The sequence below is a fragment of the Balaenoptera musculus genome, chromosome 1 (genome assembly GCF_009873245.2).
Source record: "Balaenoptera musculus isolate JJ_BM4_2016_0621 chromosome 1, mBalMus1.pri.v3, whole genome shotgun sequence".
NCBI lineage: Eukaryota > Metazoa > Chordata > Mammalia > Artiodactyla > Balaenopteridae > Balaenoptera > Balaenoptera musculus.
The window spans coordinates 37,115,309-37,143,243 of NC_045785.1; the positions used below are offsets into that span (position 1 = coordinate 37,115,309).

At 39.9% G+C, this 27,935-nt stretch overlaps 1 protein-coding gene across 1 annotated transcript in view; it reads right to left on the reverse strand.

The window, feature by feature from the left end:
- The window catches only part of ZSWIM5 (zinc finger SWIM-type containing 5), a 255,235-nt gene that overhangs the window by 21,302 nt on the left and 205,998 nt on the right, over nucleotides 1-27,935 (reverse strand). The window contains exons 5-11 of the mRNA XM_036833321.1: nucleotides 13,669-13,848; nucleotides 8,560-8,736; nucleotides 5,720-5,866; nucleotides 5,069-5,206; nucleotides 3,395-3,655; nucleotides 3,045-3,180; nucleotides 2,034-2,191 (exon numbers count right to left, since the gene is read on the reverse strand). Coding sequence (XP_036689216.1) covers nucleotides 2,034-2,191; nucleotides 3,045-3,180; nucleotides 3,395-3,655; nucleotides 5,069-5,206; nucleotides 5,720-5,866; nucleotides 8,560-8,736; nucleotides 13,669-13,848 — 1,197 coding nt within the window. The remainder of the gene's footprint in view (nucleotides 1-2,033; nucleotides 2,192-3,044; nucleotides 3,181-3,394; nucleotides 3,656-5,068; nucleotides 5,207-5,719; nucleotides 5,867-8,559; nucleotides 8,737-13,668; nucleotides 13,849-27,935) is intronic.

The window sequence follows — 27,935 nt, forward strand, 5'->3', positions numbered from 1 at the left end:
TGAGTTATTTCCAACTTTTGGCTACTGTGAATAGTGCTGCTATTAATATTGGTGTACAAATAATCTGTTTAAGTCCATGTTTTCAATTCTTTTGGGTATATACCTAGCTAATTCTTATTTATTTTTGAGTGAACTTTGGTAGTTTGCATCTATGAAGAAATTAGTCTATTTCATTATGTTGTTTAATTTATTAGCATAAAGTTATTCATAATATTCCCTTATTATCATTTTAATGCCTTTAGAATTTGTTGTGACATCACTTTTCCCATTCTTGATATTGGTAATTTTTGTCTTCTCATTTTTTCTTGATCAGTCTGGACAAAGATTTCAATTTTATTTATCTTTTCAAAGAAACAGCTTTTTGTCTCATTGATTTTGTCTGTTTTTCTATAGTTTATTTCATTGATTTCTATTCTGATCTCTATTATTTCCTTTCTTTTGCTTACTTTAGGTTTCATTTGCTCTTCCTTTTCTGGCTTCTTAAGGCAGAATCTGAGATCACTGATTTGAAACCTTTCTTCTTTTCAAATATAGGTATTAAGTGCTAAAAATTTCCTGCTAAGTAAAGCTTTAGATCCAATCCACAAATTTTTATATGTTGTGCTTTTTCATTCAGTTTAAAATATTTTCTAGTGTTATTTTCCCTTTGTCCAGTGAGTTATATGGAAGTGTGTGGTTTAATTTCCAAAACTTTGGTGGATTTTCCATATATCTTTTTATTATTGATTTCTAATTCAACTGTGGTTGTCTGGAAAAGATTTTTATTTCACCTTTGTTTTTGAAAGATATTTTCACTGGTATAGAATTCTAGGTCAAAAGTTTTTTTAAAAAGTACTTTAAAGATTTTTCTCCGTTGTCTTCTGGCTTACACTGCCTCTAATGAGAAACCTGCTCTCATACTTATCTTTTGTCCTTTTTATGTAATGTGTATTTTTTCCCTCTAGTTGCTTTTAAGTAAGATTTTCCCTTTTATCACTGGTTTTAAGCAATTTGATTATGATGTGCCTTGGTATAATTTTCTCCATATTTCTTGTGCTTGAGGTCATTGAGCATCCTGGATTTGCAGTCATCCTTATCCTGCTTGGAATCTCCATGCCAGGCCACTGCCACCCCCACTTCCGACATGGATGACTATTGTCAAATTTATTACTTTTGCCAATAAGATTTGTGAAAAATGTTATCTCAGGGTAATTTTAATTTGTATTTCTCAAGTGAGGCCAGTCATTTTAATTGTTTAAAAGTCATCTGTATCTTCTTTTCTGTAAACTGCCTGATCATATTTTGTTCAATTTTTGTATTGGTTTTTTGATCATTTTTATATTGATTTATCTATATCTTTTATCTTTTCTACAATGAGCGTGCATTTTTTTTGCAATAAGAAGACACAACATAAAGTAATTTTAAATTTAAAAAGTGCTTTTAAAAATTCATGTAGTTTCCTGGTATTGGAAAAATATTCATAGTCCATGGTAGCTAGTATTTTATTATAACTTCTCAGGGGCTTATTTTCACTTCTCTTTGTGATAAAACCTACATAACTAACATGGAGTATGTGAGCTTAAAAGCCTGAGTCACTCTGGACTGCCTATCTTTTGACCAGGGGCCCTAGAAAAATCATAAACTCTCGTATCTGTAAAGAGATCTGGAGCTCCATCACTTCAGTAGATCTTCCAATGGCCCTGGGAAGCTGACAGGTCATTGACAATGATCCCAATTTTATAGATTTTTAAACCAGAGGCTTAGAAAGGTAAAGTGACTTTATCATATGGAAGGTTAGATTTAGAAGTTACCTTAAAGATGATCTCATTCTCTGTACTCAGAGTCCTACAATTAGTAACTACAGCAAAACTTTGGCTTGGACTCAGGTGTTCATTCTAATAGCAGTAATCAAAGTGAGGATCCCTATCACTATAAGTGCTCAGGGGAGGACAGATAGCTTCTCTTCTTCAGGAGACAGCAGGCTAAGCCTTTGATAGGCCATGACTGGGCAGGCATACTGGGGGTGCTGGAGCCTTAGGTCTTTCTATGCTCACCTTTGGCAGCAGTCAGCATGGTGGAGGCCAGTTCACACTGCTGTGATTCCAAGTGTCCAAGCGTGAACCAGCGAGGGTAACGGCTGGGCACCACAGATACCATATGGTGAGGGTGGGAAGTGTCGCCTGCAGAAGTTGAGTTTTCTAGAACAGGTAACCTAGAAGACCCAGGGAGAGTCATAAGCTATCACCCAGACCCTTGCCATTTGGAGCCACCTTAGAGCAGCTTGTTCTTTGCTGGGGAGGAATTGGGCAGGAAAGGGTTAATGAAGAACTTTGAAGGTTTTAAAACCTATGGTACCGTACTTTATATGAGGTGAGAGCCTGGGCACTTGTAGAACTCAAGCTGAATAGTTTCTTACTGCAAATGGATTTGAAAGACAGTTCAAAAACCATAAGATTATTTTTAAAAGCATAAGAAATATATGCCAAGTAATCCTCAGCAGTCCTTTTTGGTCGAGCTGAGGAGCTTTCTCAGCCTTATAGCCTAACTAAAATTCTTCTTCTGTATGTTCTGCTGCATCCTAGAGGTCCACCTGCCTGAACCAAGGATCCTATTCTAGTTTGGAAACAGGATGCCCATAGCTCATTGTTCTCAAGTCTTGATATGGAAAGACTTACTTCTACTTCCCCAGATGTATCTGGTGACCTAAGCCTGGGAACCATTTCTCAGTTAGGTATGAAAAGGCTCAAACCCCTTGTGAAGCTGCCAAACTGGCCCCAGAACAAAGAGACTCAGGCCTTGGGTGCTCCATATCTGTTAAAAATTCAGAGACTTCCTCAGACAGTTCACTGAGAATGCAGCCAGGGAGCAAGTGCGTCACCAGCAAGGCATCCCAGATAAGAATCGTAGATCATATGAAAATATCTGAATCATTTTAGGGCAGGCTGATGGCAGGTCCAATAGAATAGAGAAAGAGTGAAAGAGAAGAAAGTGAGACAAACAAAGAAAAAGAACATCTGAGACTTCTGGTTTAGTGGAGGCATTTGGGCTAGGAAAGGGCTACCCACCTCATGGCACGTAAGGCTAATTTATAGGACAGGTCTGGATCATGAGGCAGTAGAGCTGAGAACAAATACTTGGCAAAGGTATGCATGGGAACACTCTCTCGGTGGATGACTTCTCCCAGACCGCTGAAGGGGCCTCCTGCAGGAAGAAGATAAGCCAGCCAGTTATTTATCTGTATGCTTGTATTTGTCTGCCTGGACTTGAGCCTTAGGATCCCACATGTGTTTGCTAGCCATAAGAACCTTCACTACACTTTAACGTCAAAAATGTTGCTGTACCTGTGCTCTGTTAGAGAGGGGAACCCAGAGTCACAGGCCTAAGACTCGGTGACAATAGCCCCTTCTCTACTTACCTTCCAGGAGTAAGATGCACTGCTTCTGCAGTGTTTGCACTAGCTCATCATCCAGCTGCAGCTCCTGGAGTCGACTCAGGAGCTGCTCCTCATTACGGCACACCTTGTCCTGTGCGTAGAGGCCTTCAGGCATCACCCTCTGTTGACCCATCCCCATCAGAGCAACTTCCATGGCCAATGACAGGTAGGACTCACTGCTGTCTGGGCAGCCTGCAGCCACAGGCACATGCTGGTAAACAGGGGCTCTGCTTTCATTCATATCTGAGGACGACAGGGCACCGGATTCGGTAGGTCAGGCCCCATGGATTTTTCTGCCTCTCTTCCCCCCACACTTTGGAATACAGCTTGGTCAAGAGCTAACACAGGGAAGCTGAGTCAAACACCAGAAGAGTAAGACAAATATACTGAAAAAAGGTTATACAGGGTTACAAAGATTACTAACTCCTTCCTAATGCATTATCTGGTTAGGCCAGCTGGGGAAGAATACAATCATACTAATCTTTTGCTAGAATGTTATGTAATACTATAATTATCTATTTTTGTGTCTGTCTCTTCACTAGAATGTAAGAACCTTAAAGGAAAGAGACTTTATCTTACTGCCTGAGGCATCTCCAGGGCCTGGTATGTGGAAGGAGCTAAGTGTATGTCTATGGTAAATAAACCCCAAGTACAACTTCAGGTTTTCAAGATGTAAGTGTCATTTTGCAGATGAAACAGACCAAAGATGATGAGTCCTTTTTCAGGCGATCAGAAAGAAGTTAGGGTAGCCGCTACCTCGCACTGGGGCCACCCCTTGTATCTCTACCCACAGAAATCCAAATCCATCCAGTTAAACTATTACTTTTGTGACATTTGCAACTTTTATGTTATTATTACTTTATATGTTCCACCTTTGGGTTCAAAGTTTCAGGAGGAGAGCACAGGTTTAAAAGCCAGAGTCTTAATTTCTTTCCTTTCCCCTTCCTCCATCTGGTAAATATTTATGGAAGACTATTAAATGGGAGTTATTGCCCTAAGTGCTAGGATCACAATGATAAGTCGTAATTTCTGCTTTCAGGGACCTGACAGTCTAGTAAGAGATACTTACTTGTAAACAAATTGTAATGCAGTGTGCTAAATACCGTAATAGATGTATGTATACAATACAGTGATAGCATAAAGGAAAGAAGAATCAGTTCTGTCTCAAGTCCTTGCTACTTTGAGACTTTATTAAATTACTTCCCTTTTATTTCTGTTTTGTAAATTCGGTACAAAACCACCATAAAGGAGAATGTTCAAGGGGAACATGAGAGTATTACACAAGGTATACACACACTGCTGATGGAAGTTTTTTCCCCCTTCCAGACTCTGAGGACTACTTGGCCTCTGACTCCTCAAATCCCCCTAGCCCTTCTTATTCCCCTTGGATTACTCTTTAGGCATTCACACAGTAGGGAAGTGAGAGGAGCAAAGGAAGACTGAGGCTGGCACAGTAAAATGGGTGAGTAGGACAGGGCCAGTCCACAGAGTGGGAAAGGAAGGTGGGAAAGAGAGCAATCCCAAGAAAACCTCTCAGGGGAGGTCCAGTTTGGAGAAGAGACCAAAAGGCTGCAAGAGGGGTAAAACAGCCTCTGTCATGGAGGAGAAGAGAGCTCCCAAGGGCAGTTTCAGCTTGCCTTGGGCTGACCCCTGTACCTGACACTTCCAGATAGCCATCATCATTCAGGCGGCAGGCCTCAGTCAAAGTGAGAAACAGGCAGCCAATGGGATCCAGGGGGTGGCCCACCCAGCCTTCTAGGTTTGTGATCGTTGTGGTTCCTCTCTGCAACAGTTCTGGAAACAAGAAGGTCAAGGTTTCAGAGAGTGATAGAGACACACTGCTCTCTGTCCCTGCCTGGTCTCTCCATTAGTCTCTTCACCAGTCTCTTTCAGACACCGGCCCTGAAACTCAAAGTAAAGCTTCCCTCACTGTCTTGCTTTGGGTTGATGAGACTGGTCACAAGCTCATCAGCCAGGTCTGAGGCCATGTGGTATGCATTTAGGCTGCCTGCTGACAGCACACATATGTAGATACAGCTTTACAGATCTTCTCATACCAGATCTTAGTGGATTCAACTGTCCTGTGAGAGAGGCAGGCCAGCATTATTATTCCCATTTTACAGATAAGAAAACTGATATTCACAGAGGTAAAGTGAGGCACTCCACACAGCAAGGAGAATGACCTAGAATCCCCTAGCCCCTGTAACACCAGGAAACTTAATGAAAATTAAGTACTAGGCCTTGCAGCCCCTGAGGATCCTCATCAGCCTCAGCCTAAGGAGTTAAGATGGCTCTTGATCACTATACCTTTCTTCTGATGCTTGTAGATTTCCAGCTGCCGTTGCTGCTGCAACCTCAGAGTATTGATAATGGCCACTGTGAGTCTGAGGGCCTCTTTTGGGTAACCATGGGAACGCAGGGCATCAACCCGAGCACAGGCTGTAGGCACATGCTCTACCAGATGAGAAGAAAATATTTTGATTGAGTTAAGTTTTCAAATCAGGAAAATTCATGCTTGACAAAGGGAGACTGTACTCAGTTCAGTTCCTCAAATTCAACCTGACATCTACTGTGTACCAGAAATTGTATTTTATCTTTTAGGGATAGAAAGTTGAATAAGTCACACGTACTACCTCCAAGGAGATACCCTGCAGCCTCAGTGTAGTGGTTTGGTGTAGAAAGGGGCAAAGAACTAGGATAATAAAATGTTGTACCTCTTTGTGAACATGTACTACAGGAATGCAATGTAGCAACAAACTGCCTTTATAGAGGGAAAGGCCTCATTTGTTTATTAATCCTATGCTTCCTGAGAACCTATTAAATGCCAGGTAGCATGCTGGGCAAAGCAACTACAAAGATGAATAAGAAATGGTCACTTTCCTCAAAGTGCTCACAAATGATACATAAACAGATCATTATAAAACAGTTGAAAAGAAATGACATGATAGAAATACACACAGAAAGAAAATAATATTTGAGCTATATCCTTTGTAGGGCAAGTAATATTTTAAATATGTAGACAAGCAGGGAAAGGCATTCCTGGTTGCCTTTATATATAACATATAAACAGAGGCATATAAGTAAAAGCATAAAAAGTATTCTACATAACATCTTCAGAGTATGGCAAATAGCTCTGTGTAGAGTTAGGTTATGTGGCTAGAGATAGCCTGGAAAAGTAGAGTCTGGGATGTTAAGAGCTTTGGATGCCATACTAAGGAGTTTGGATTTACCTTAGGTATAACAAATGACTACCAAAGGCTTATAAATGGGGAAGTGATTATAATGAGATTTATGGTTTATTTTGTGATTTCTTTTAAGATAACATTAAAAATTATACAAATAATTATAGAAAATTTGAAAATACAGATAAACAAAATAGAAAATAAAGATTGGAGATAACCATTATTTCTAGTTTCATAGTTCATTTTATGAAAAATATATATATCCAGACTTTTCTATTTAATTTTAATAAAAATGGGATATTTTAATTATTGTTTTGTAACTAGGTTTTTCCACTGAATAACATATTGTAAATATTTTCCCATATCATTAAATACACTTCTATAACATTAAAAATGATTACATATCATTCCACTGAATATGCATACTATCCATTAAGTCAATCAATCCCCTATTGTTGGACATTTAGATTGCTTCCAGTTTTTCTCATCTGTACATTATACATCCATGCTCTAATAAACCCCATAACTTTATGCATATTCTTAGTTAATTATAGCTCAGGATAAACTCCTAGAGGTAGAATTCCTGGATCAAGGGCTATGAATGTATTTTAAAGGCTTTTGATAAATGTTGTTGAAATGTTGTAAGCATTTACATTCCTACTAGTAGTATATGAGATTACCTCTCCTACATGTGTAACCCCTCCTCTACCAAAACCTAATTAACTTTTTTTTTTTTAATTTTATTTATTTATTTATTATTTATTTTTGGCTGCGTTGGGTCTTCGTTGCTGCGCGCGGGCTTTCTCTAGTTGTGGTGAGCGGGGGCTACTCTTCATTGCGGTGCGCGGACTTCTCATTGTGGTGGCTTCTCTTTTTGCGGAGCACGGGCTCTAGATGCATGGGCTTCAGTAGTTGCAGCATGCGGGCTCAGTACTTGTGGCTCGCAGGCTCTAGAGCGCAGGCTCAGTAGTTGTGGTGCAGAGGCTTAGTTGCTCCACGGCATGTGGGATCTTCCTGGACCAGGGATCGAACCCGTGTCTCCTGCATTGGCAGGTGGATTCTTAACCACTGTGCCACCAGGGAAGTCCCCCTAATTATCTTTATTTATAAAATTTCTGACTATTTGACAATCGAAACATGATAATTCAGTGTTGTTTTGATTTGTATCTTTGTTTATTAATGAGGTTATATTTTTTCTCATGCTAGTTATATATATGTTTTAGAAGTGTTAGATCAGAGAAGAAGAAATATAATCAAAGGGAATTTCAGGTGGATTCAGCAAGATCTTGTGAAAGACAAAGATATGGGGTGAGGGATGGAGGTAGGGAATTGGGAGATGATAATAAAAATGTACGCTATTGTCGTAAGACTCAGAAAATGTGTATTTTTAAAAAGTGTCTAGTTTGGAATGGGCATTCTATAATAAAGTCAAGAATAGATTGACAGAGGCTAGAGGAGGGTTTAAACTCACAATGGAACAGCTCTATCCTGTTATGATGACGGAAGGAATGAGGAAAGGAAGACAGCTTGGTGACAAATGCAGATAGTGCCTTAGCTACTAGTACAGAGTAATTTAAGTTTCAAAGTTCATGCCTTTTCAGCAAAATATGTAATTTCAAGGTAGATTACATTGTTGCTCGGTAACTGCTGATTAAGAAAGCCTGTGAACTAATGTCTAATGATTTTGTTAGTACTCTTTCAGATTTACTAACTCCTTTCCCCTCCCCAAACTTAGGAAACAATATAAATCCCTCTATTTGAGGTTACTGTACCTCATTTGTACATATGCAAATCTCCCAGGCTACACATAAATACCCTGAGGCCCTAGTCAAGGCCCCAGAAGATCTGTATGAAGACTGTCCAAAGTGTAGTTGTGTTGCTGGTACCTATGCAGATGGCTCACTCAGGCTTGGCATGAGGTGAGAGTGGGCTCTGAAATTGTGAGAGTAGGACAGGTACACTTACCAAGCCACAGTGGCTGGCCTTGGGAATTAAAGAGTAGTCTCTCACTTTCCTGCTGGCAGGCAGGAGCTATATATACATCACTGCTGATTATTCGCTGTAAGTGGCTGTCCTGCCAATGCAATTCACGGCCCTCGATGGCTCTAGTGAACACTGTCCGTCTTGGTCTGGATAAAGAATCTGGGGAAAGAAAGAAATGCAGCAGTTCAATGACGGGTAATCTGAAGCTCTAGCTCCTGTGTCTTCTTCAGGCTGGGAGGAATGGCAGAGGAATAGTGTATAGTTAGTGACAGCAGTCACTCTGCCATCTGTCTGGGTGTTCGTTGTGTTGCTTCTTTACTGGATAGCTTTTCGTGTGTCTGTGCCCTCTATGGGAAGAACCTTTCTACATAGATCTATGGCTGAAGACCAATTTCTCCTAGGACCCAGAGCCACATGAAAGAGAGGAGGGACAGTGGTGCTCAGCTGCTCAATTATGAGGATACAAACTGCTTCTGTAGAAGCCAGAGGAACAGAGAAGCAGCTAGGTAATATCCCTGGCCAACCCATAACCTATTTCTTTTACAGCATGACCCACATCAGACTAAGTACTTCTGTGACATTGACATAAAAGCTGAAAAAGAGCTGAAGCCCTGTGTATTCTGGTATCTTTATCACACTAGTGTCTGCAAGCTTACAACCTTGTTCTCCAATAAGAAAAACTGATGCTGACAAAAGACTAAATTGTTTTCTCATTGGAGTCCTACCATGCCATCTCGCTTCAGGAAAAGGGCTGCAGGGAAACAGCAGACAAAGTAAACTCAATTCTTCAGGGTGGTGTGTAGGAAGACCAGATGGAAGATACAATCATAAAATGTGGATATAGAAGGACTCATGGAAGTGACATTTAAGGAAATAAAAACATAAACAATCATTTAACTGACTCTCTGCCAGACTAAGAACAGTTGAAACTATTTTGGGATCAAGAACTGAAATACAGATATTTCCAGAGATGCCCAAATGAGTTGTGCATCTACTGAGCCTGTGCAAAAATATTGGGAGGGAAAGTCAGAGGATTCAGACTGAACATGAAAGAAATGAACATATTCATCTACTAAGCAAAAGTCCTTGGAATCTGGTCATCTCTTCAGAAACTGGTATATTCCTTAGAGTGCAGGCTCAGAGGATTAAATCAGAATAGCACTGACAATATTTACTGAAATTGCTCCTCCTTCATGTCACCCCTCAGTTGAAGCACAATGACCCTTCTACTGGCTGCAGTCGGAGCCCCTCTCCTGCTAAACTGAGAATCTACCATGGGTCTGCTCAGCCCACAGTGGGGATTAGGCTCCCAATATGTCTTGTATTTCATGAAATCAGCAAATAATGACTGCCTACTACATGGCAGGTACTGTTCTAGGTATTGAGGATATAAGAAGTCCTTGGCTTCATGGACCTTTATATTCAAATGGGGAGAGACAGTTAAATGAATGTATAGTATAGTAAATATATAAGATGGTTATGAGTGCTAAGGAGGAGACTAAAGCAAAGTTAGGGAGAAAGACAAGCTGGTATTGGGTGGGGGTTATTGTTTTATATAGCATGGTTTTTAATAAGGTAACATTTGAACAGAGACCTGAAGGAACTGAAGAGCAAGCCTCAGATATAACTAAGGGAAGAGCATCCTAGGCAAAAGGAACAGTAAGTGCTATTGGTGGGAACATATTTGGAGTGTTTGAGGGTAGCGAGGAAGCCAGTGTACCTAGAATGGAGTAAATAAGCAGGAAAGTCATAGGAGATGAGGTCAGAGAGGTACTAGGAAACCAGACCATGGAGGGCCTTCTGGGCCATGAGGCAAAGATGAGAAGCCACTGGAGGTCTTTGAGCCATTGAAGGTATATGATCTGATTTGCATTTTGAAAGGACAACTGGCAGCAGTATTGAGAACAGACTTTACGATGGAAGCAGTTAGGAGGCCACTGCAATAATTTGTGAAAGATGGTGGTAATCTGTTCAGAGTAATAAGCAGTGGAGGTGATGAGAGTAAATGAACCCTGGATATATTCTGAAGGTAAAGGTAATAGGATTTGCTCATGGATTAGATCTGGGATGAGAAAGAGAAGAATCAAGGATGACTCCAAGGTTTTTAAGATAGACTTGTCATATATAGAGACAGGGAAGACTGCAGGAGGAGCAGGTTTGGGTGGGGCTAGAGGGGTAAGAAATCCTACTGAGATCCTATTAATATCTAAGAGGAAACATCAAAAAGGTAGATGAACATGTAAGTCTGGAGTTGAGAGGAAAAGTCTGGGCAAGAGATATAAATCTGGATGTTGTTAGTATATAGATGATTATTAAAACAATGCAATTACCAGGGGAGTAAATATAGAAAGAGAAGTGGTTTGATAACTGAGCCCTGGGTACTCTAGCATTTTAGGTTGGGAAGTGGCGGGGAGACAGTAAAGGAGACTGAGAAGGAGGGGCCAATGAAGAGGAGAACCAAGAGAGCAGTGTCTTGGAAATAAGGTGTTTGAAGGAGAGAGTGTTCGATTGTGACAAATACTGCTGATAGGTCAAGTAAGATTCTGACTGAGAACTAGATTTAGCAATGGTCAGCGTTAGTGACCAGTACAAGAGATGTTTCAGTACTGAAGGGATGAAAGCCTGACTGGAGTGAGTTGAAGAGAGAATAAGAGCAGAAGAAGTAGAGAAGATAAATATATAATATTCTTTTGAGCATTTTTCTTAATTCTACCACTTATTTCTACTACCTCAGAGAAACAACGTGGTAGACAGAGAGTCATGTGGGGTCAACAAGAATGTTTTTTGCTTTGTTTTGTTTTGGGATGAAAGATAAAACAATGTGCTTGTATACTCAGAGGAATAATCCACAAAAATCTGTGATGCAGGAGAGAGTAGAGATAATTCCTGGGGTGATGTCCTAGATAAAAGGAATAAGATCTCAAGAACAAGTGGAGGGTTTGGACTTAGACAGAAGCACAAACAAAAACAGCAGAAGAGGCAGAGTAGATGGGTATAGACAGAAGCAGATGTGGTGATAGAGTTTTGGAAATTCTCTTCTGTTTGCTTCTATATTCTCAGTGAACAGGAAGCAAGTCTTCAGGATGAAAGTGAGGATGGGGAGAAAGTATAGAAAGTTTTAAGGAAAAGGTGGTGTGAAATAGTAATTTAGAAGACTGAAAGAAGGCATAGACTAGGGAAATGTAGTTGATGTCTGAACAATACTATGGACCCACTTGAGATTAGTGGTCATAAACTTAAGATAAGACCAGTTATCATAGTCATGTTTCTCTCCACCATGTTCAGCTGTGTGGGTGTGAGCACCGAGTAACTAGAAAGTTAGACTGAACTACTAAGGTTAGGGTTTTGCTATGTGAGGGTAACTAAGGGAACGAGGGGGTTGAGTATGTATGCAAGGTAGTGATTATAATGATGCACCAAGGAATCTAATCGGGATAAGAAGGAAAATGAGGCTACCACAAGAATGAAAAAGTGATAGGATCAAAATTCCTAGGGGGTCAAAGAATTACTGGAACTGGAATACCAGAGAAAATAACCTAGTAAGACTGGTGGTGCTAATTGGAGCTGCTTGAAATTGCGATTGTGAAGAAGGTGTAGTTATTGGTAATGACAAGCTTTAGGGTATGATCTTGAGGTTGCATAGCTAAGTTATGATAGAAGATAGACTATTAAAAGAGAGGAGGTCAAAGAACTGAAAGACTAGAATACTGAAAGTACCATTTATGCGGCTATTTAAATGATCAAGAATCATGACAGAAGTAGAGGCAGAGAGTAGTGTTAGTGAGCCAGTAACCAAAAATCTCCAAGGAATGAGGGGGATTGCCTCAGAGGTCAAACGACCAAAACCTGGAGGGCAGCAGACAGCATATTTTAACAGCACTGACTTTAAAGCTGGGGGGTATTTTAGGAAGGAGGGTAGGACAATGATGTAGAAATGGCAATGAAGAATAAGCAGGATGCCTATTGCTCCATCAGGCCCAAAGGTAAAGAGATATGAGAGATAAATCAGTCACAGCTTGAGAAGACTTAAGAGGAAACAACATCCTCAAATAAGAACCAGTAACAACGAATAACCAGTATACTGTGACAAGGAAGAAACTGCCAGACTGGAGGCATGTGTTTATACACATGTGACTCTATGCCAAACCAAAGTCAATACTAAAAGGATAGATTCCTGTGTTGTGGAGGTTAGATGAATGCCAGCAAAGGGTAGCTTCAAGTGGCAAAGTTGTAGGCTTTTCATCTCTCATTACCTTGGTTGCCTTAAATACACTGATAATCAATTATGGTACAGTAGATGAAGACCAAGCAATAACAATAATTTAAGTGATTTCCTCCTAGAGGTTAAAAATATCAGTAGATTTATCACTTAAAATAAAAGGGAGGACATGTAAAATCAATGTCTGATAAAATCTACCAATAAAGGATCCCCATGGGCTAAAGAGCAATCAATTGCCAACAGCAAATGGCCTGAGTTAGATGAACTAAAGCTGATGTGAATGTTGATGTCCAGTGATACCTGGTCAGTGGGCTCAAAAGGCAGAGGGTACAATATCACTGTACTGGATTTGTCTTAAAATGGAGCAAGAGTCCTAGCCATATCTTGGAACAATGACCCCCTCCTAGAAATCTGCTGTATAAAAATTTGAGGAAAACAGAGAAAAGTAAGTAAGAAAGGCAATTGTCAGGACATTTTTTTAAGTTTTTTTTTTTTTTTTTCCTCCCAGGTCTTCTATCATTCCCTTGAGGTAGGTCTTCTGAGCTAAAACCAACCCCAACTGAGGCCAAGATCCATTAGTCATGAAAAACTTGAAGGGTAAAGAGGATTCATGAAGAGGGCTCTAGGAATTTATGCTGGACACTGTAAGGACACTCTAGATGTGGAAAAGGACAGCATCCTCAATGTCAAAGATACAAGCTTACCCTTATTTAAGGTTTGGCATTTCAAGACAAACAAAAGGACATGCTTTTCTTATTTAGGATGACAATTCTGACAGTCCAAAAGTTGTCCAGCCACCTTTGTTCTCAGGCTCTACCCTCTGACCTTTTGGAGTTCCAGGCATGAAGACGCTAAAATGATATCTGGCTCACCTGAACGGTGACTGGCATTCTGGGGAAGTGCGTTGGTGATGTTGGGCAGCTCATGCCCATAGTTCCCATCCTCCAGGGGACAGACATCCAGGTCATTCCACTTCTGCAGTTGCTGCAGCCAACAGGATTTTTCCTCCAGTTTGCAATGTGGATTTAAAATGATGCACACCCATAACGCCCCTGGAAAAGAAAACAACCCACATTCTTGACATCTCTCCTTTGATGTATGTCTAAGCCTTAATTTTTCAGTTTACTCTTTTCTTCCATTTTTTGTTGGTAGGAAAAGTTTCCAAAACATCAGCTTTTCTCAATATAAAAAAACAAATCTGCTAAAGTTTTCAGAAATGCTTATTTTTCCTTCCCAAAGGTTTCTTAAAGCAGAGTGACTATCTTGATATCTGGATATATGCCTGTGATGATGAACAAGACAGATTTGGGCTTGAATTCTGAGCTCAGATCTGCAGTCCAACAAACATTTATTGAGAGAGTTCTTGTTCAAGACCTTGTATTGGAGAATAAGACCCTGTTCCTACCCTTGAGGAGCTGTCCAATGGGGGAGATAGATAAGTAAACACAGTGTCATTTGAATATGATAAGTGTTAAGATAAAGATATATTCAGGGTACAATAATAGCACAGAGGAAGGGCATTTAGCATAAGAAGGAAGGTGCTCAGAAAAGGATTCAATTTTAGTTGACCTTGGACTTTCTGAGCTTCAAATCCCTCAACTGTAAAACTGAGATCATAATGTAAAGGGCCTAGCATATTATTTGGCACAGAGTGGAATTTAGTATTTCCCTTTTCCAGGGAAAATTGTTTATTTGTACTTGGATTTTGATACTGTTGATCAGCTGTGATGCCTTAAAACTATCACATTCTTGGATCTTCTCTGTCACTATAGCAGAATATCACATATTCCACATAACCAATGAGTACTGTTTCTTTGACCACATCACCCTTCTTTGCAAGCAAACCTGCTTCTTATTTTCAAAGTTGGCTATGTGGCTAAGACAGAAATATTCTCAATCTCAAGTTAACAATAAGCCTGGCTGCAGAGTGTCTTAAGTAAACATCCTTTGGGATGGTGTTATATCTATAGACGGCGGTATATTCAGACACTATTTCAAGGCCCCTCAAAGTCAAATAGGAATGTTTTAAAAGACCATTTAAGCCTCAATTTCAGGTACTAACTAGAGATGATGAAAATTCATTTCTATTGGCTCAATTCAGTTTTTCAAATCCAAAATGAAAAAGAAACTACACTATGTAATATAATAGTATTATATAATGATGGTTCTTAAGGGGATTATAGTTAGGAGTCCCTCAAAAAATAATTATATTAAAGCATAGTAAATGCTATTATAGCCACATATAAAGTGCTGTGAGAATATGTATGATGGAACAATTAACTCTGTAGGTGGGGTCAGGAAAAGTTATAACATTTGAGTTTGTCCTTGAAGAATAAACATGAGTTAATTCTAGTTAAAAAATGGCTAACTAAATACATATGCTCATTATCAGTCCCTCTTGATACTTCACTAAAATGAAAGTAGAGGGATAAAAACAGGCATAAACTCACATAGACACAGAGAATGGGAGAGATGAAAGAGAAGAGTCATAAAATTTTGGAATCTGGAAAGCATGTGGATGAGAGATAGCTGACATAGCAGAAGAAAGCTGAAAACTCCATTAGCAGTTAGGAAAGCCCAGCAGCAGACTGATTCATGCTGCAGAGCCCCACTGAAAGTGGGGCCGAAAAATAGTGGAACAGGTTAGAAGTTTGTCAAAGGTCTCAGGATCACAGACTTCCTCCTCTATTCAAGGTAGCTCAGTGCCTGTTCATTCTCTCTCCTGGAAGAAAACCAGAGCTTTACTCACTGGAAAGATAGATTCAGAGAGGCTCTGGATTGGGAATACTGTGTACAACTGAGGGTGGGGTTTCCATGCGAAAAACTGAGGGATTAAGAAAAATATACATATTGTACAAATGGACACCCTTACCCCCACCATCCAACCCTCTTTCCCTACTTGGTTCTGAGAAGACTGTGACAGGCTTATAATCCAGACATGGTGTTCATGTCCTAGTGTTTTGTGGAAGGTAGAACTTGTGAGTAATAAAATTAGCTGAGGAAATATCTAAGCAAAGTGTTGAAGGAGCAGCCTGGTTTCTATTGACTGCTTATAGTAAAATGCAAGAAGAAAGAAATTAAAGACAGAACTGTGAACCAAAAAGGAAGCAGAACTTAAAGATGTGGAACATGCTCAGCCTATCCACATTTAAAAGAATGAGAAAGCCTGTTTGGGAAAGAATATAATGGTGTGACCCTTAGAGAGGTAAATCTTCATCTTTTATTGTAGGAGTAAAAAGAGAATACCTAGAATTTAAAAATCAAGAAAGAACAGTTATTTAGAAATGTGGAGGCATGTTAGAAAAAGCAGCTAAAAGAATTAAAAATTGCTCTTTCTGAGAAGTAGTAACTGACAATGTGAAGGAATATGGCAGAGGAATATTGTTTTTTATTAAAAAGTTTGTAGAACTCTTTGACATTTTAACCTGTATACATGTATTACTTCATTTTGAAAAAAGAATGAGAGATAAATAGGAGTGGTTTGGGCAGAGAGATCGAGGGAGGGTATATACCCAAACAGGAGAAAGGACATAAGCGAAGGCAAATACGTTCTCATGAGTCATTTTAGTCTCTTTGGATATTTAGTCTATTGGATGTTTTTTCCTTTTGGTAGAACATTTTTGTAATCTAGCATGTTAGCTTTTAGTACTATTGGGACTGTGAGTTCCTACCAATTACAGTGTCCTCTCTGAACACCAGGTGGCAGGAAATCCCTAATATATAGGAGGTAAAGGAGGTAAAAAATTTCTAACCGTGTGACAGTAAGAAAGATGCACAAATATGCAGATCATAAAAGTTACTTTCTCTACTTTTAGAATTTAAGAATCCTAAAGGCCTCTATAAACCTCATGAAAAAAATTTTTTTCTTCACATTGTAGTCTTTTCCTATGGTGTCTGTTTTACACTGTTTGCTGGTTCTTGTAAAATTAATGTAGGGATAGGGTCCCACCCACCAACAAACAAAAAAGATAAGAAAACCTCATCATTTAAGATGAGGGAAGAGGAGCGCTAAGAAAAGAATTTTGAGGAAGCACCAATATTTAAGTTGTGAGCAGAGGAGAAGGAGGAATAAGCAAAAGAGATTAAGAAAGAAAGATAAGAGAGATGGAAGAACCAGGAGAAATTAGTGACACACAAGCCAATTAGCAATGTCTAATGAGGCAGAGTGTCAATATTAGTAACAAACATTTACTTTACAGTTTAAGATGTGCTTTTTGTTTATAGTGAAGTAAAAGATTTTCACATTTAATCTTCATAAGTATAACGAGAACCAAAGAGAGGCCATTAAACTTGGCCTTATGAAAGGCAAAATCAATAGGGTAACAGGAACAGAAAACAGATTGGGGTGAGTTGAGAGAGGCTTAAGAGGTAAAAAAAACAGGGAACTAACTACAGTCATCAAGGAGTTACTATTTCCTAGGCACTGAAATATTAAAAAGGGGATCCCTAGAAAGTGAGTACTTTCACCTGTAAGTTTAAAATGAGTTTTCTGTTTTATTAAGTCATTATGGATTTGTTTTTTAAAAAACTCAAGAGATTGCTGCATCTCTAAGAAAGAGACAAGGTAAAAAATCCTGCAGGTGCCTACATGTAATAGGCATGTAGGGACTGTGTTACCACGATCCAAAAGCAGATTTTCCAGCAACTTAAAAAAAGCATCACTTGAGGATACGGGGAGGGGGAAGGGTAAGCTGGGACAAAGTGAGAGAGTGGCATGGACATATATACACTACCAAAAGTAAAATAGATAGCTAGTGGGAAGCAGCTGCATAGCACAGGGAGATCAGCTCCGGGCTTTGTGACCACCTAGAGGGGTGGGATAGGGAGGGTGGGAGGGAGGGAGACGCAAGAGGGAAGAGATATGGGGACATATGTATATGTATAGCTGATTCACTTCGTTATAAAACAGAAACTAACACACCATTGTAAAGCAATTATACTCCAATAAAGATGTTTAAAAAAAAAAAAAGCATCAAAAACTCTAACCAAGGGCTTCCCTGGTGGCACAGTGGTTGGGAATCTGCCTGCCAATGCAGGGGACACGGGTTTGAGCCCTGGTCTGGGAGGATCCCGCATGCCGCGGAGCAATTAGGCCCGTGAGCCACAACTGCTGAGCCTGCGCGTCTGGAGCCTGTGCTCCGCAGCAAGAGAGGCCGCGATAGTGAGAGGCCCGCGCACCGCAATGAAGAGTGGCCCCCGCTTGCCGCGACTGGAGAAAGCCCTAGCACAGAAAAACGAAGACCCAACACAGCCAAAAATAAATAAATAAATTAAAAAAAAAAAGCAAAAAAACCCACCTCTAACCAAGTGTAGGTACCATGGAAGTTAAAATTTTACATAATTATTATATATTAAATATAATAATAAATAATAGCGACAATTTATTTCTTTTTATGGGCTACGCATTATAATAGGCACTTTATATATATTATCTTATTCAGTCTTCCAACTGTGAGGGTCAACAGGCCTTGGATTGGGTGTAGAAGGTAGAAAACAGAGGGAACCTAGGATGACTCAGATTTTCTTTTTGAGCAACTAGATACATCTCACAACCCTGTACTGAGATGGGGAAAATCAGGCTTTGGCGGGAAAAATAAGAGTTCTGTGATGGTCATGTTAAGTTTGAGATGTTTCCTAGACATGGTGGGAAGCTGGACACTGAGCCTACAGCTCAAGAGAAAGGTCAGGGCTAGAGACATAAATTTGTGACTTGCCTACATATAGATTATATTTAAAGCCATGGGACTGAATATGATCACTTAGGTACAGAATGTAGACAGGGCAGTGGGTGCTGCAGAATACTCAATATTTAGAAGGGTTGAGGAAAGGAAGAGGAGCCTACAAAGCAGTCTGACAGAAAGTAGCCAGAATGTGGGAGGAAACCCAGGAGGGTGTGGGGTTATGGAAGCTAAGAGAATACGTTTCAAGACGTGTATGGTCAATTTTATTGAAAACTGCTAAGAGGTCAAGTAAAATAACAACAGAGAAGTGGCCACTGCAATATGGAAGTCACTGGTGACTGTAGCAAGAGCTACTTGTCAGTAGAGTGGCAGCAATGAGCAATGGAAGCTCAACTGCAGTGGGCTCGAGAGAGAATGGAGGTAAGCAAATGGAAAGAATGCAGACAAGGTTTTCAAGAAGTGTTGTTTTGTGGGATAGGGAGGGTGGGAGGGAGGCTCAAGAGGGAGGGGATATGGGGATATATGTATACATATAGCTGATTCACTTTTTTTTTTTAACGTCTTTATTGGAGTATAATTACTTTACAATGGTGTGTTAGTTTCTGTTTTATAACAAAGTGAATCAGCTATACATATACATATATCCCAATATCCCCTCCCTCTTGCGTCCCCCTCCCACCCTCCCTATCCCACCCACCCCTCTAGGTGGTCACAAAGCACTGAGCTGATCTCCCTGTGCTATGCGGCTGCTTCCCACTAGCTATCTATTTTATGTTTGGTAGTGTATATATGTCCATGCCACTCTCTCACTTTGTCCCAGCTTACCCTTCCCCCTCCCCGTATCCTCAAGTATATTCTCTAGTAGTTCTGCGTCTTTATTCCCGTCTTGCCCCGAGGTTCTTCATGACCATTTTTTTTTTAAGATTCCATATATATGTGTTAGCATACAGTATTTGTTTTTCTCTTTCTGACTTACTTCACTCTGTATGACAGACTCTAGGTCCATCCATCGCACTACAAATAACTCAATTTCGTTTTTTTTATGGCTGAGTAATATTCCTTTGTATATATGTGCCACATCTTCTTTATCCATTCATCTGTCGATGGACACTTAGGTTGCTTCCATGTTGTGGCTATTGTAAACAGAGCTGCAAGGAACATCGTGGTACATGACTCTTTTTGAATTATGGTTTTCTCAGGGTATATGCCCAGTAGTGGGATTGCTGGGTCGTATGGTAGTTCTATTTTTAGTTTTTTAAGGAACCTCCATATTGTTCTCCATAGTAGCTGTATCAATTAACATTCCCACCAACAGTGCACGAGGGTTCCCTTTCCTCCACATCCTCTCCAGCATTTATTGTTTGTAGATTGATGATGGCCATTCTGACAGGTGTGAGATGATATCTCATTGTAGTTTTGATTTGCATTTCTCTAATGATTAATGATGTTGAGCATTCTTTCATGTGTTTGCTAGCAATCTGTATGTCTTCTTTGGAGAAATGTCTATTTAGGTCTTCTGCCCATTTTTGGATTGGGTTGTTTGTTTTTTTGATATTGAGCTGCATGAGCTGCTTGTAAATTTTGGAGATTAATCCTTTGTCAGTTGCTTCGTTTGCAAATATTTTCTCCCATTCTGAGGGTTGTCTTTTCATCTTGTTTATGGTCTTCTTTGATGTGCAAAAGCTTTTAAGTTTCATTAGGTCCCATTTGTTTATTTTTGTTTTTATTTCCATTTCTCTAGGAGCTGGGTCAAAAAGGATCTTGCTGTGATTTATGTCATAGAGTGTTCTGCCTATGTTTTCCTCTGAGAGTTTGATAGTGTCTGCCCTTACATTTAGGTCTTTAATCCATTTTGAGTTTATTTTTGTGTATGGTGTTAGGGAGTGTTCTAATTTCATTCTTTTACATGTAGCTGCCCAGTTTTCCCACCACCACTTATTGAAGAGGCTGTCTTTTCTCCAGTGTATATTCTTGCCTCCTTTATCAAAAATAAGGTGACCATATGTGCATGGGTTTATCTCTGGGCTTTCTATCCTGTTTGATTGATCTATATTTCTGTTTTTGTGCCAGTACCATACTGTCTTGATTACTGTAGCTTTGCAGTATAGTCTGAAGTCAGGGAGCCTGATTCCTCCAGCTCTGTTTTTCTTTCTCAAGATTGCTTTGGCTGGGCTTCCGTGGTGGCGCAGTGGTTGAGAATCTGCCTGCCAATGCAGGGGACACGGGTTCGAGCCCTGGTCTGGGAAGATCCCACATGCCACGGAGCAACTGGGCCCATGAGCCACAATTGCTGAGCCTGCGCGTCTGGAGCCTGTGCTCCGCAACAAGAGAGGCCGCGATGGTGAGAGGCCCGCGCACCGCGATGAAGAGTGGTCCCCACTTGCTGCAACTAGAGAAAGCCCTCGCACACAAACGAAGACTCAACACAGTCATAAATAAATAAATAAATAAAAGAACGTGAATTTCTAAAAAAAAAAAAAAAAAAGATTGCTTTGGCTATTCGGGGTCTTTTGTGTTTCCATATAAATTGTGAAATGTTTTGTTCTAGTTCTGTGAAAAATGCCATTGGTAGTTTGATAGGGATTGCATTGAATCTGTAGATTGCTTTGGGTAGTATAGTCATTTTCACAATGTTGATTCTTCCAATCCAAGAACATGGTATCTCTCCATCTGTTGGTATCATCTTTAATTTCTTTCATCAGTGTCTTATAGTTTTCTGAATACAGGTCTTTTGTCTCCTTAGGTAGGTTTATTCCTAGGTATTTTATTCTTTTTGTTGCAGTGGTAAATGGGAGTGTTTCCTTAATTTTTCTTTCAGATTTTTCATCATTAGTGTACAGGAATGCAAGAGATTTCTGTGCATTAATTTTGTATCCTGCTACTTTACCAAATTCATTGATTAGCTCTAGTAGTTTTCTGGTGGCAGTTTTAGGATTCTCTATGTATAGTATCATGTCATCTGCAAACTGTGACTGTTTTACTTCTTTTCTGATTTGGATTCCTTTTATTTCATTTTCTTCTCTGATTGCTGTGGCTAAAACTTCCAAAACTATGTTGAATAACAGTGGTGAGAGTGGACAACCTTGTCTTGTTCCTGATCTTAGAGGAAATGGTTTCAGTTTTTCACCATCGAGAATGATGTTGGCTGTGGGTTTGTCATATATGGCCTTTATTATGTTGAGGTAAGTTCCCTCTATGCCTACTTTCTGGAGGGTTTTTATCATAAATGGGTGTTGAATTTTGTCAAAAGCTTTTTCTGCATCTATTTAGATGATCATATGGTTTTTCTCCTTCAATTTGTTAATATGGTTTATCCCAATGATTGATCTACGTATATTGAAGAATCCTTGCATTCCTGGGATAAAGCCCACTTGATCATGGTGTATGATCCTTTTAATGTGCTGTTGGATTCTGTTTGCTAGTATTTTGTTGAGGATTTTTGCATCTATGTTTATCAGTGATATTGGCCTGTAGTTTTCTTTCTTTGTGACATCTTTGTCTGGTTTTGGTATCAGGGTTTTGGTGGCCTCGTAGAATGAGTTTGGGCGTGTTCCTCCCCCTGCTATATTTTGGAAGAGTTTGAGAAGGATAGGTGTTAGCTCTTCTCTAAATGTTTGATAGAATTCGCCTGTGAAGCCATCTGGTCCTGGGCTTTTGTTTGTTGGAAGATTTTTAATCACAGTCTCAATTTCAGTGCTTGTGATTGGTCTGTTCATATTTTCTGTTTCTTCCTGGTTCAGTCTAGCAAGGTTGTGCTTTTCTAAGAATTTGTCCATTTCTTCCAGGTTGTCCATTTTATTGGCATATTGTTGCTTGTAGTAATCTCTCATGATCCTTTGTATTTCTGCAGTGTCAGTTGTTACTTCTCCTTTTTCATTTCTACTTCTATTGATTTGAGTCTTCTCCCTTTTATTCTTGATGAGTCTGGCTACTGGTTTACCAATTTTGTTTATCTTCTCAAAGAACCAGCTTTTAGTTTTATTGATCTTTGCTATCATTTCCTTCATTTCTTTTTCATTTATTTCTGTTCTGATCTTTATGATTTCTTTCCTTCTGCTAACTTTGCGGTTTTTTTTGTTGTTGTTCTTCTTTCTCTAATTGCTTTAAGTGTAAGGTTAGGTTGTTTATTTGAGATGTTTCTTGTTTCTTGAGGTAGGATTGTATTGCTATAAACTTCCCTCTTAGAACTGCTTTTGCTTCATCCCATAGGTTTTGGGTCGTCGTGTTTTCATTGTCATTTGTTTCTAGGTATTTTTTGATTTCCTCTTTGATTTCTTCAGTGATCTCTTGGTTATTAAGTAGTGTATTGTTTAGCCTCCATGTGTTAGTATTTTTTACAGATTTTTTCCTGTAATTGATATCTAGTCTCATAGCATTGTGGTCAGAAAAGATACTTGATACGATTTCAATATTCTTAAATTTATCAAGGCTTGATTTGTGACCCAAGATATGATCTATCCTGGAGACTGTTCCATGAGCACTTGAGAAGAAAGTGTATTCTGTTGTTTTTGGATGGAATATCCTATAAATATCAATTAAGTCCATGTTGTTTAATGTTATCATTTAAAGCTTGTGTTACCTTATGTATTTTCATTTTGGATGATCTGTCCATTGGTGACAGTGGGGTGTTAAAGTCCCCTACTATGATTGTGTTACTGTCGATTTCCCCATTTATGGCGGTTAGCTTTTGCCTTATGTATTGAGGTGCTCCTATGTTGGGTGCATAAATATTTACAACTGTTATATCTTCTTCTTGGATTGATCCCTTGATCATTATGTAGTGTCCTCCTTTGTCTCTTGCAATAGTCTTTTTTTTTTTAATCATTCATCAATTTCATACACATCAGTGTATACATGTCAATCCCAATCGCCCAATTCAGCACACCACCATCCCCACCCCACCGCGGTTTTCCCCCCTTGGTGTCCAAACGTTTGTTCTCTACATCTGTGTCTCAGCTTCTGCCCTGCAAACCAGTTCATCTGTACCATTTTTCTAGGTTCCACATACATTCTTGCAATAGTCTTTATCTTCAAGTCTATTTTGTCCGACATGAGAATTGCTACTCCAGCTTTCTTTTGATTTCCATTTGCATGGAATATCTTTTTCCATCCCCTCACTTTCAGTCTGCATGTGTCCCCAGGTCTGAAGTGGGTCTCTTGTAGACAGCATATATACGGGTCTTGTTTTTGTATCCATTCAGCCAGTCTATGTCTTTTGGTGGGAGCATTTAATCCATTTACATTTAAGGTAATCGATATGTATGTTCCTATTACCATTTTCTTAATTGTTTTGGGTTTGTTATTGTAGGTCTTTTCCTTCTCTTGTGTTTCCTGCCTAGAGAAGTTCCTTTAGCATTTGTTGTAAAGCTGGTTTGGTGGTGGTGAATTGTCTTAGCTTTTGCTTGTCTGTAAAGGTTTTAATTTCTCTGTCCAATCTGAATGAGAGCCTTACTGGGTAGAGTAACCTTGGTTGTAGGTTTTTCCCTTTCCTCACTTTAAATATGTCTTGCCACTCCCTTCTGGCTTGCAGAGTTTCTGCTGAAAGATCAGCTGTTAACCTTATAGGGATTCCCTTGTGTGTTATTTGTTGTTTTTCCCTTGCTGCTTTTAATATTTTTTCTTTGTATTTAATTTTTGATAGTTTGATTAATATGTGTCTTGGCGTGTTTCTCCTTGGATTTATCCTGTATGGGACTCTCTGCGCTTCCTGTACTTGATTGACTATTTCCTTTCCCATATTAGGGAAGTTTTCAACTATAATCTCTTCAAATATTTTCTCAGTCCCTTTCTTTTACTCTTCTTCTGGGACCCCTATAATTCAAATGTTGGTGCTTTTAATGTTGTCCCAGAGGTCTCTGAGACTGTCTTCAATTCTTTTCATTCTTTTTTCTTTATTCTGCTCTGCAGTAGTTATTTCCACTATTTTATCTTCCAGGTCACTTATCCATTCTTCTGCCTCATTTATTCTGCTATTGAATCCTTCTAGAGAATTTTAAATTTCATTTATTGTGTTTTTCATCATTGTTTGTTTGCTCTTTATCTCTTCTAGGTCCTTGTTAAACGTTTCTTGTATTTTCTCCATTCTATTTCCAAGATTTTGGATCATGTTTACTATCATTACTCTGAATTCCTTTTCAGGTAGACCGCCTATTTCCTCTTCATTTGTTTGGTCTCTTGGGTTTTCACCTTGCTCCTTCATCTGATGTGTGTTTCTCTGTCTTCTCATTTTGCTTAACGTACTGTGTTTGGGGTCTCCTTTTTGCAGGCCCCAGGTTCGTAGTTCCCATTGTTTTTGGTGTCTGTCCCCAGTGGCTAAGGTTGGTTCAGTGGGTTGTGTAGGCTTCCTGGTGGAGGGGACTAGTGCCTGCGTTCTGGTGGATGAGGCTGGATCTTGTCTTTCTGGTGGGCAGGACCACGTCCCATGGTGTGTTTTGGGGTGTCTGTGACCTTATTATGATTTTAGGCAGCCTCTCTGCTAATGGGTGGGGTTGTGTTCCTGTGTTGCTAGTTGTTTGGCATAGGGTGTCCAGCACTGTAGCTTGCTGGTTGTTGAGTGGAGCTAGGTCTTAGTGTTGAGATGGCGATCTCTGGGAGAGCTTTTGCCGTTTGATATTATGTGGAGCCAGGAAGTCTCTGGTGGACCAATGTCCTGACCTCGGCTCTTCCACCTCATAGGCGCAAGCCTGACACCCGGCCCGACACCCTGCACCAAGACCCTGTCAGCCACACGGCCTTATTACATGTGATATACTCTGATTTTTTCTATTCTTTCAACCTCATGATTGATAACGTTTGGGGGAAAGAATGATATTCCGTTCAATAGTCAGGTCAAATCCTTATCCACTCATTGATTTCTCAATCCAGGATCTTGATAAATAACCACCAAGCCTTTAAAATCCTTGACAGGTCTGTCTCACTGAAAGGTCTTGATCTCATTACTTCCTTTTTTGAGCTAATGTCTGAAAATGGGGATAGCTTGTAAAACTGGTAAATATTGCTTTGATGCTTCCTTATCAACATATACACTCTACATGAAGATTCTTCGGGAAACAGAAGGCTGCTGGGTACTGGTACAGACGGGTAACAGTGCCTTAGGAAGTGACGGAATGACTGCAGGCACCGAGAGTGAGATCACAAAACAAGTTTGTGCTGCCTACTGGTGGCACCTGGTGGCACCTGATTCACAGGTGCTCAATAAATGGCTGTTACTTTCACTAGTCCATAAATTCACTGGGGGCTCCTGGGTTTCTTTCTTGAACAGCCACAACGGAGGTCTGTCTGTGCGCTCTGCAGTCTTCACACAACCAGAGAAGTGGGGTGACTGCACCCCCTGTGCCACATCCACGCGGCAATCTACATCCTTTACACCCCCCTAGCCCTGCCCAGAGACCTTCCACAAGGCTGTAACCCAGGCCTTAGCCGGGCCCTGAGAGACAAGGCTGTGAGGCTGCCCACCTGGAGTAGAAGCTCAGATTGGGCACCACGCTTCCTGGGACCCAGGCAGCCGTTGTCCTAGGGCTGGAGGAACTGCGTGCAGCTTGATTCACTTTGTTATACAGCAGAAACTAACAAAACACTGTAAAGCAATTATACTCCAATAAAGATGTTAAAAAACAAAAAAAGAATGTGTTGTTTTGAATGGAAGAAGAGAAATGGGGCAGTAATTAGAGGAGGATGGGACCATCAAAGGCACTTTTTTTTTTTTTGAGATTGAAACTATTAGAGCATATTTGTATGCTGATGGAACTCATCCAGTATTGAGGGAGAAATTAATGATGCCAGAGAAAGGAGTAACTGAGGAGCAAAATTCTTGAGAAAAGGAAATGGCATAGGAACCAGAGCAAGTATGTAAGGAGTGGCCTTTTATGGGAGCAGAGATACTTTATAGATTTTAAAAGAAGATTTTTAAAAGCATATGTGTACAGACATGGAGAGATGAGAAAACTTCATGTCTGATTGCTTCTGTTATCTCTGGTTCAGGAACTGAAGGTAGTGAGCCCACTCCTCTAAATTCCTACAATCCCTGTCGAGGCCCTCCCCCCAGAGGAGCAGGCCTAGTGACCAGTAAGGAACCCTCAGAGTAGTCAAGGGAAGCATGAACGTACTTGCTCTAGTGTCTGACCCAATAAGGCTTCTCTTAGTGCAGTATTTTTCAAAATGTGGTCTCTGGAACCGTGGCATCAGCATCCCCAGAGAATAGGTTAGAAATGCAAATTATCAGGCCCTACTCCAACCTATGTAATCAGAAACTCTGGGGACGGGCCCAGCAATCTGTTTAAACAAGTACTCCAGGTGATTTTGAGAAGTTTGGGAACTACTGTCTTTGCAGAATGCTGAGAGTTTCTTGGAATGTTGATATAGCAATTTCGTAGATATGAAAATATCACAATCAAGAGCTTTTCATAATGAACCTAAGTATATGACAAAAGCATTAAAAGCACTGGGATCTAGCTCTGCTTACTTCCTCTTACCTACCTTTGCCCCAAAGGCCAAGCCCAAATCCACAAAACAATCCCATGATTGTCACAGAAATTATTCCCAAGAGATTCAGGCCTCAGATGAAACTGACTCTGAAGGCTAATTCCAAATTCTTAAGAAACATGCACTTTGGGAGAAAATAGTACATAACAAGGTGAAACTGAGGGAGATGTTGCAGAAGGATGTTTGATTTGGATTCAGACAGATTGGGGTTCCGGTGTTAGAGCCACCACTTACTAGTGTGTGACCTTGAACAAGTAACTTTTCGGAGCTCATCTGTCTCACCTAAACATATGGAGATGCTGATATGTTACCCTAGAAGGAAGTCCATGCCTACAATTCCTTCTGAGGAAAGAGTGTAAGAAGCTGTTCCCAACTTGCCATGCATTGTGACCCTGGTCACAACTGGTTGGACCAGTAACTTTAGACTAATAGTTCAACATTCCTGTACTTCAGAAAGTGTGATTGTGTCAGAGAGACAGTTTTCTATAATTCTTTATTTTATTCTGTATCCAGAAGTAACCAGAGCTGTCTCTGTTTCTTTGCAACAAACACACAATTACCTCATAGGTTTGTTATGAGAATTACATGAAACAATGTGTGTACAATCTTTAACACAGAGACTGGCACATAACGCTCAATAATGTAGCTCTTCATTATTAATGAGAACTCCAAAGCCATTGGTGCCCCAGGTGATATCAAGAAGCCTTAGCACCCAAATCAAAACCCCACGCTCAGCAGCCCCAAAGTAACTAAGTATAGTCCCAGAGTCATTAAGCCTCATTCCCCATGGCTTTTAGCCCTAAGACTATAATATATATGCTTCGGGGGAATTCACTAAAATTCTAAACTGTAGTTTTTTTCTTGTGCTATTTTGTATGAGTGGAAAGTTTGTCATTGCTTTCTGGGCTGGAGGGAGTATGGAGAAGCTATATTAGAACTTTTAGAATATGTCGTATGGAAGTTTTCCAGTATAACCC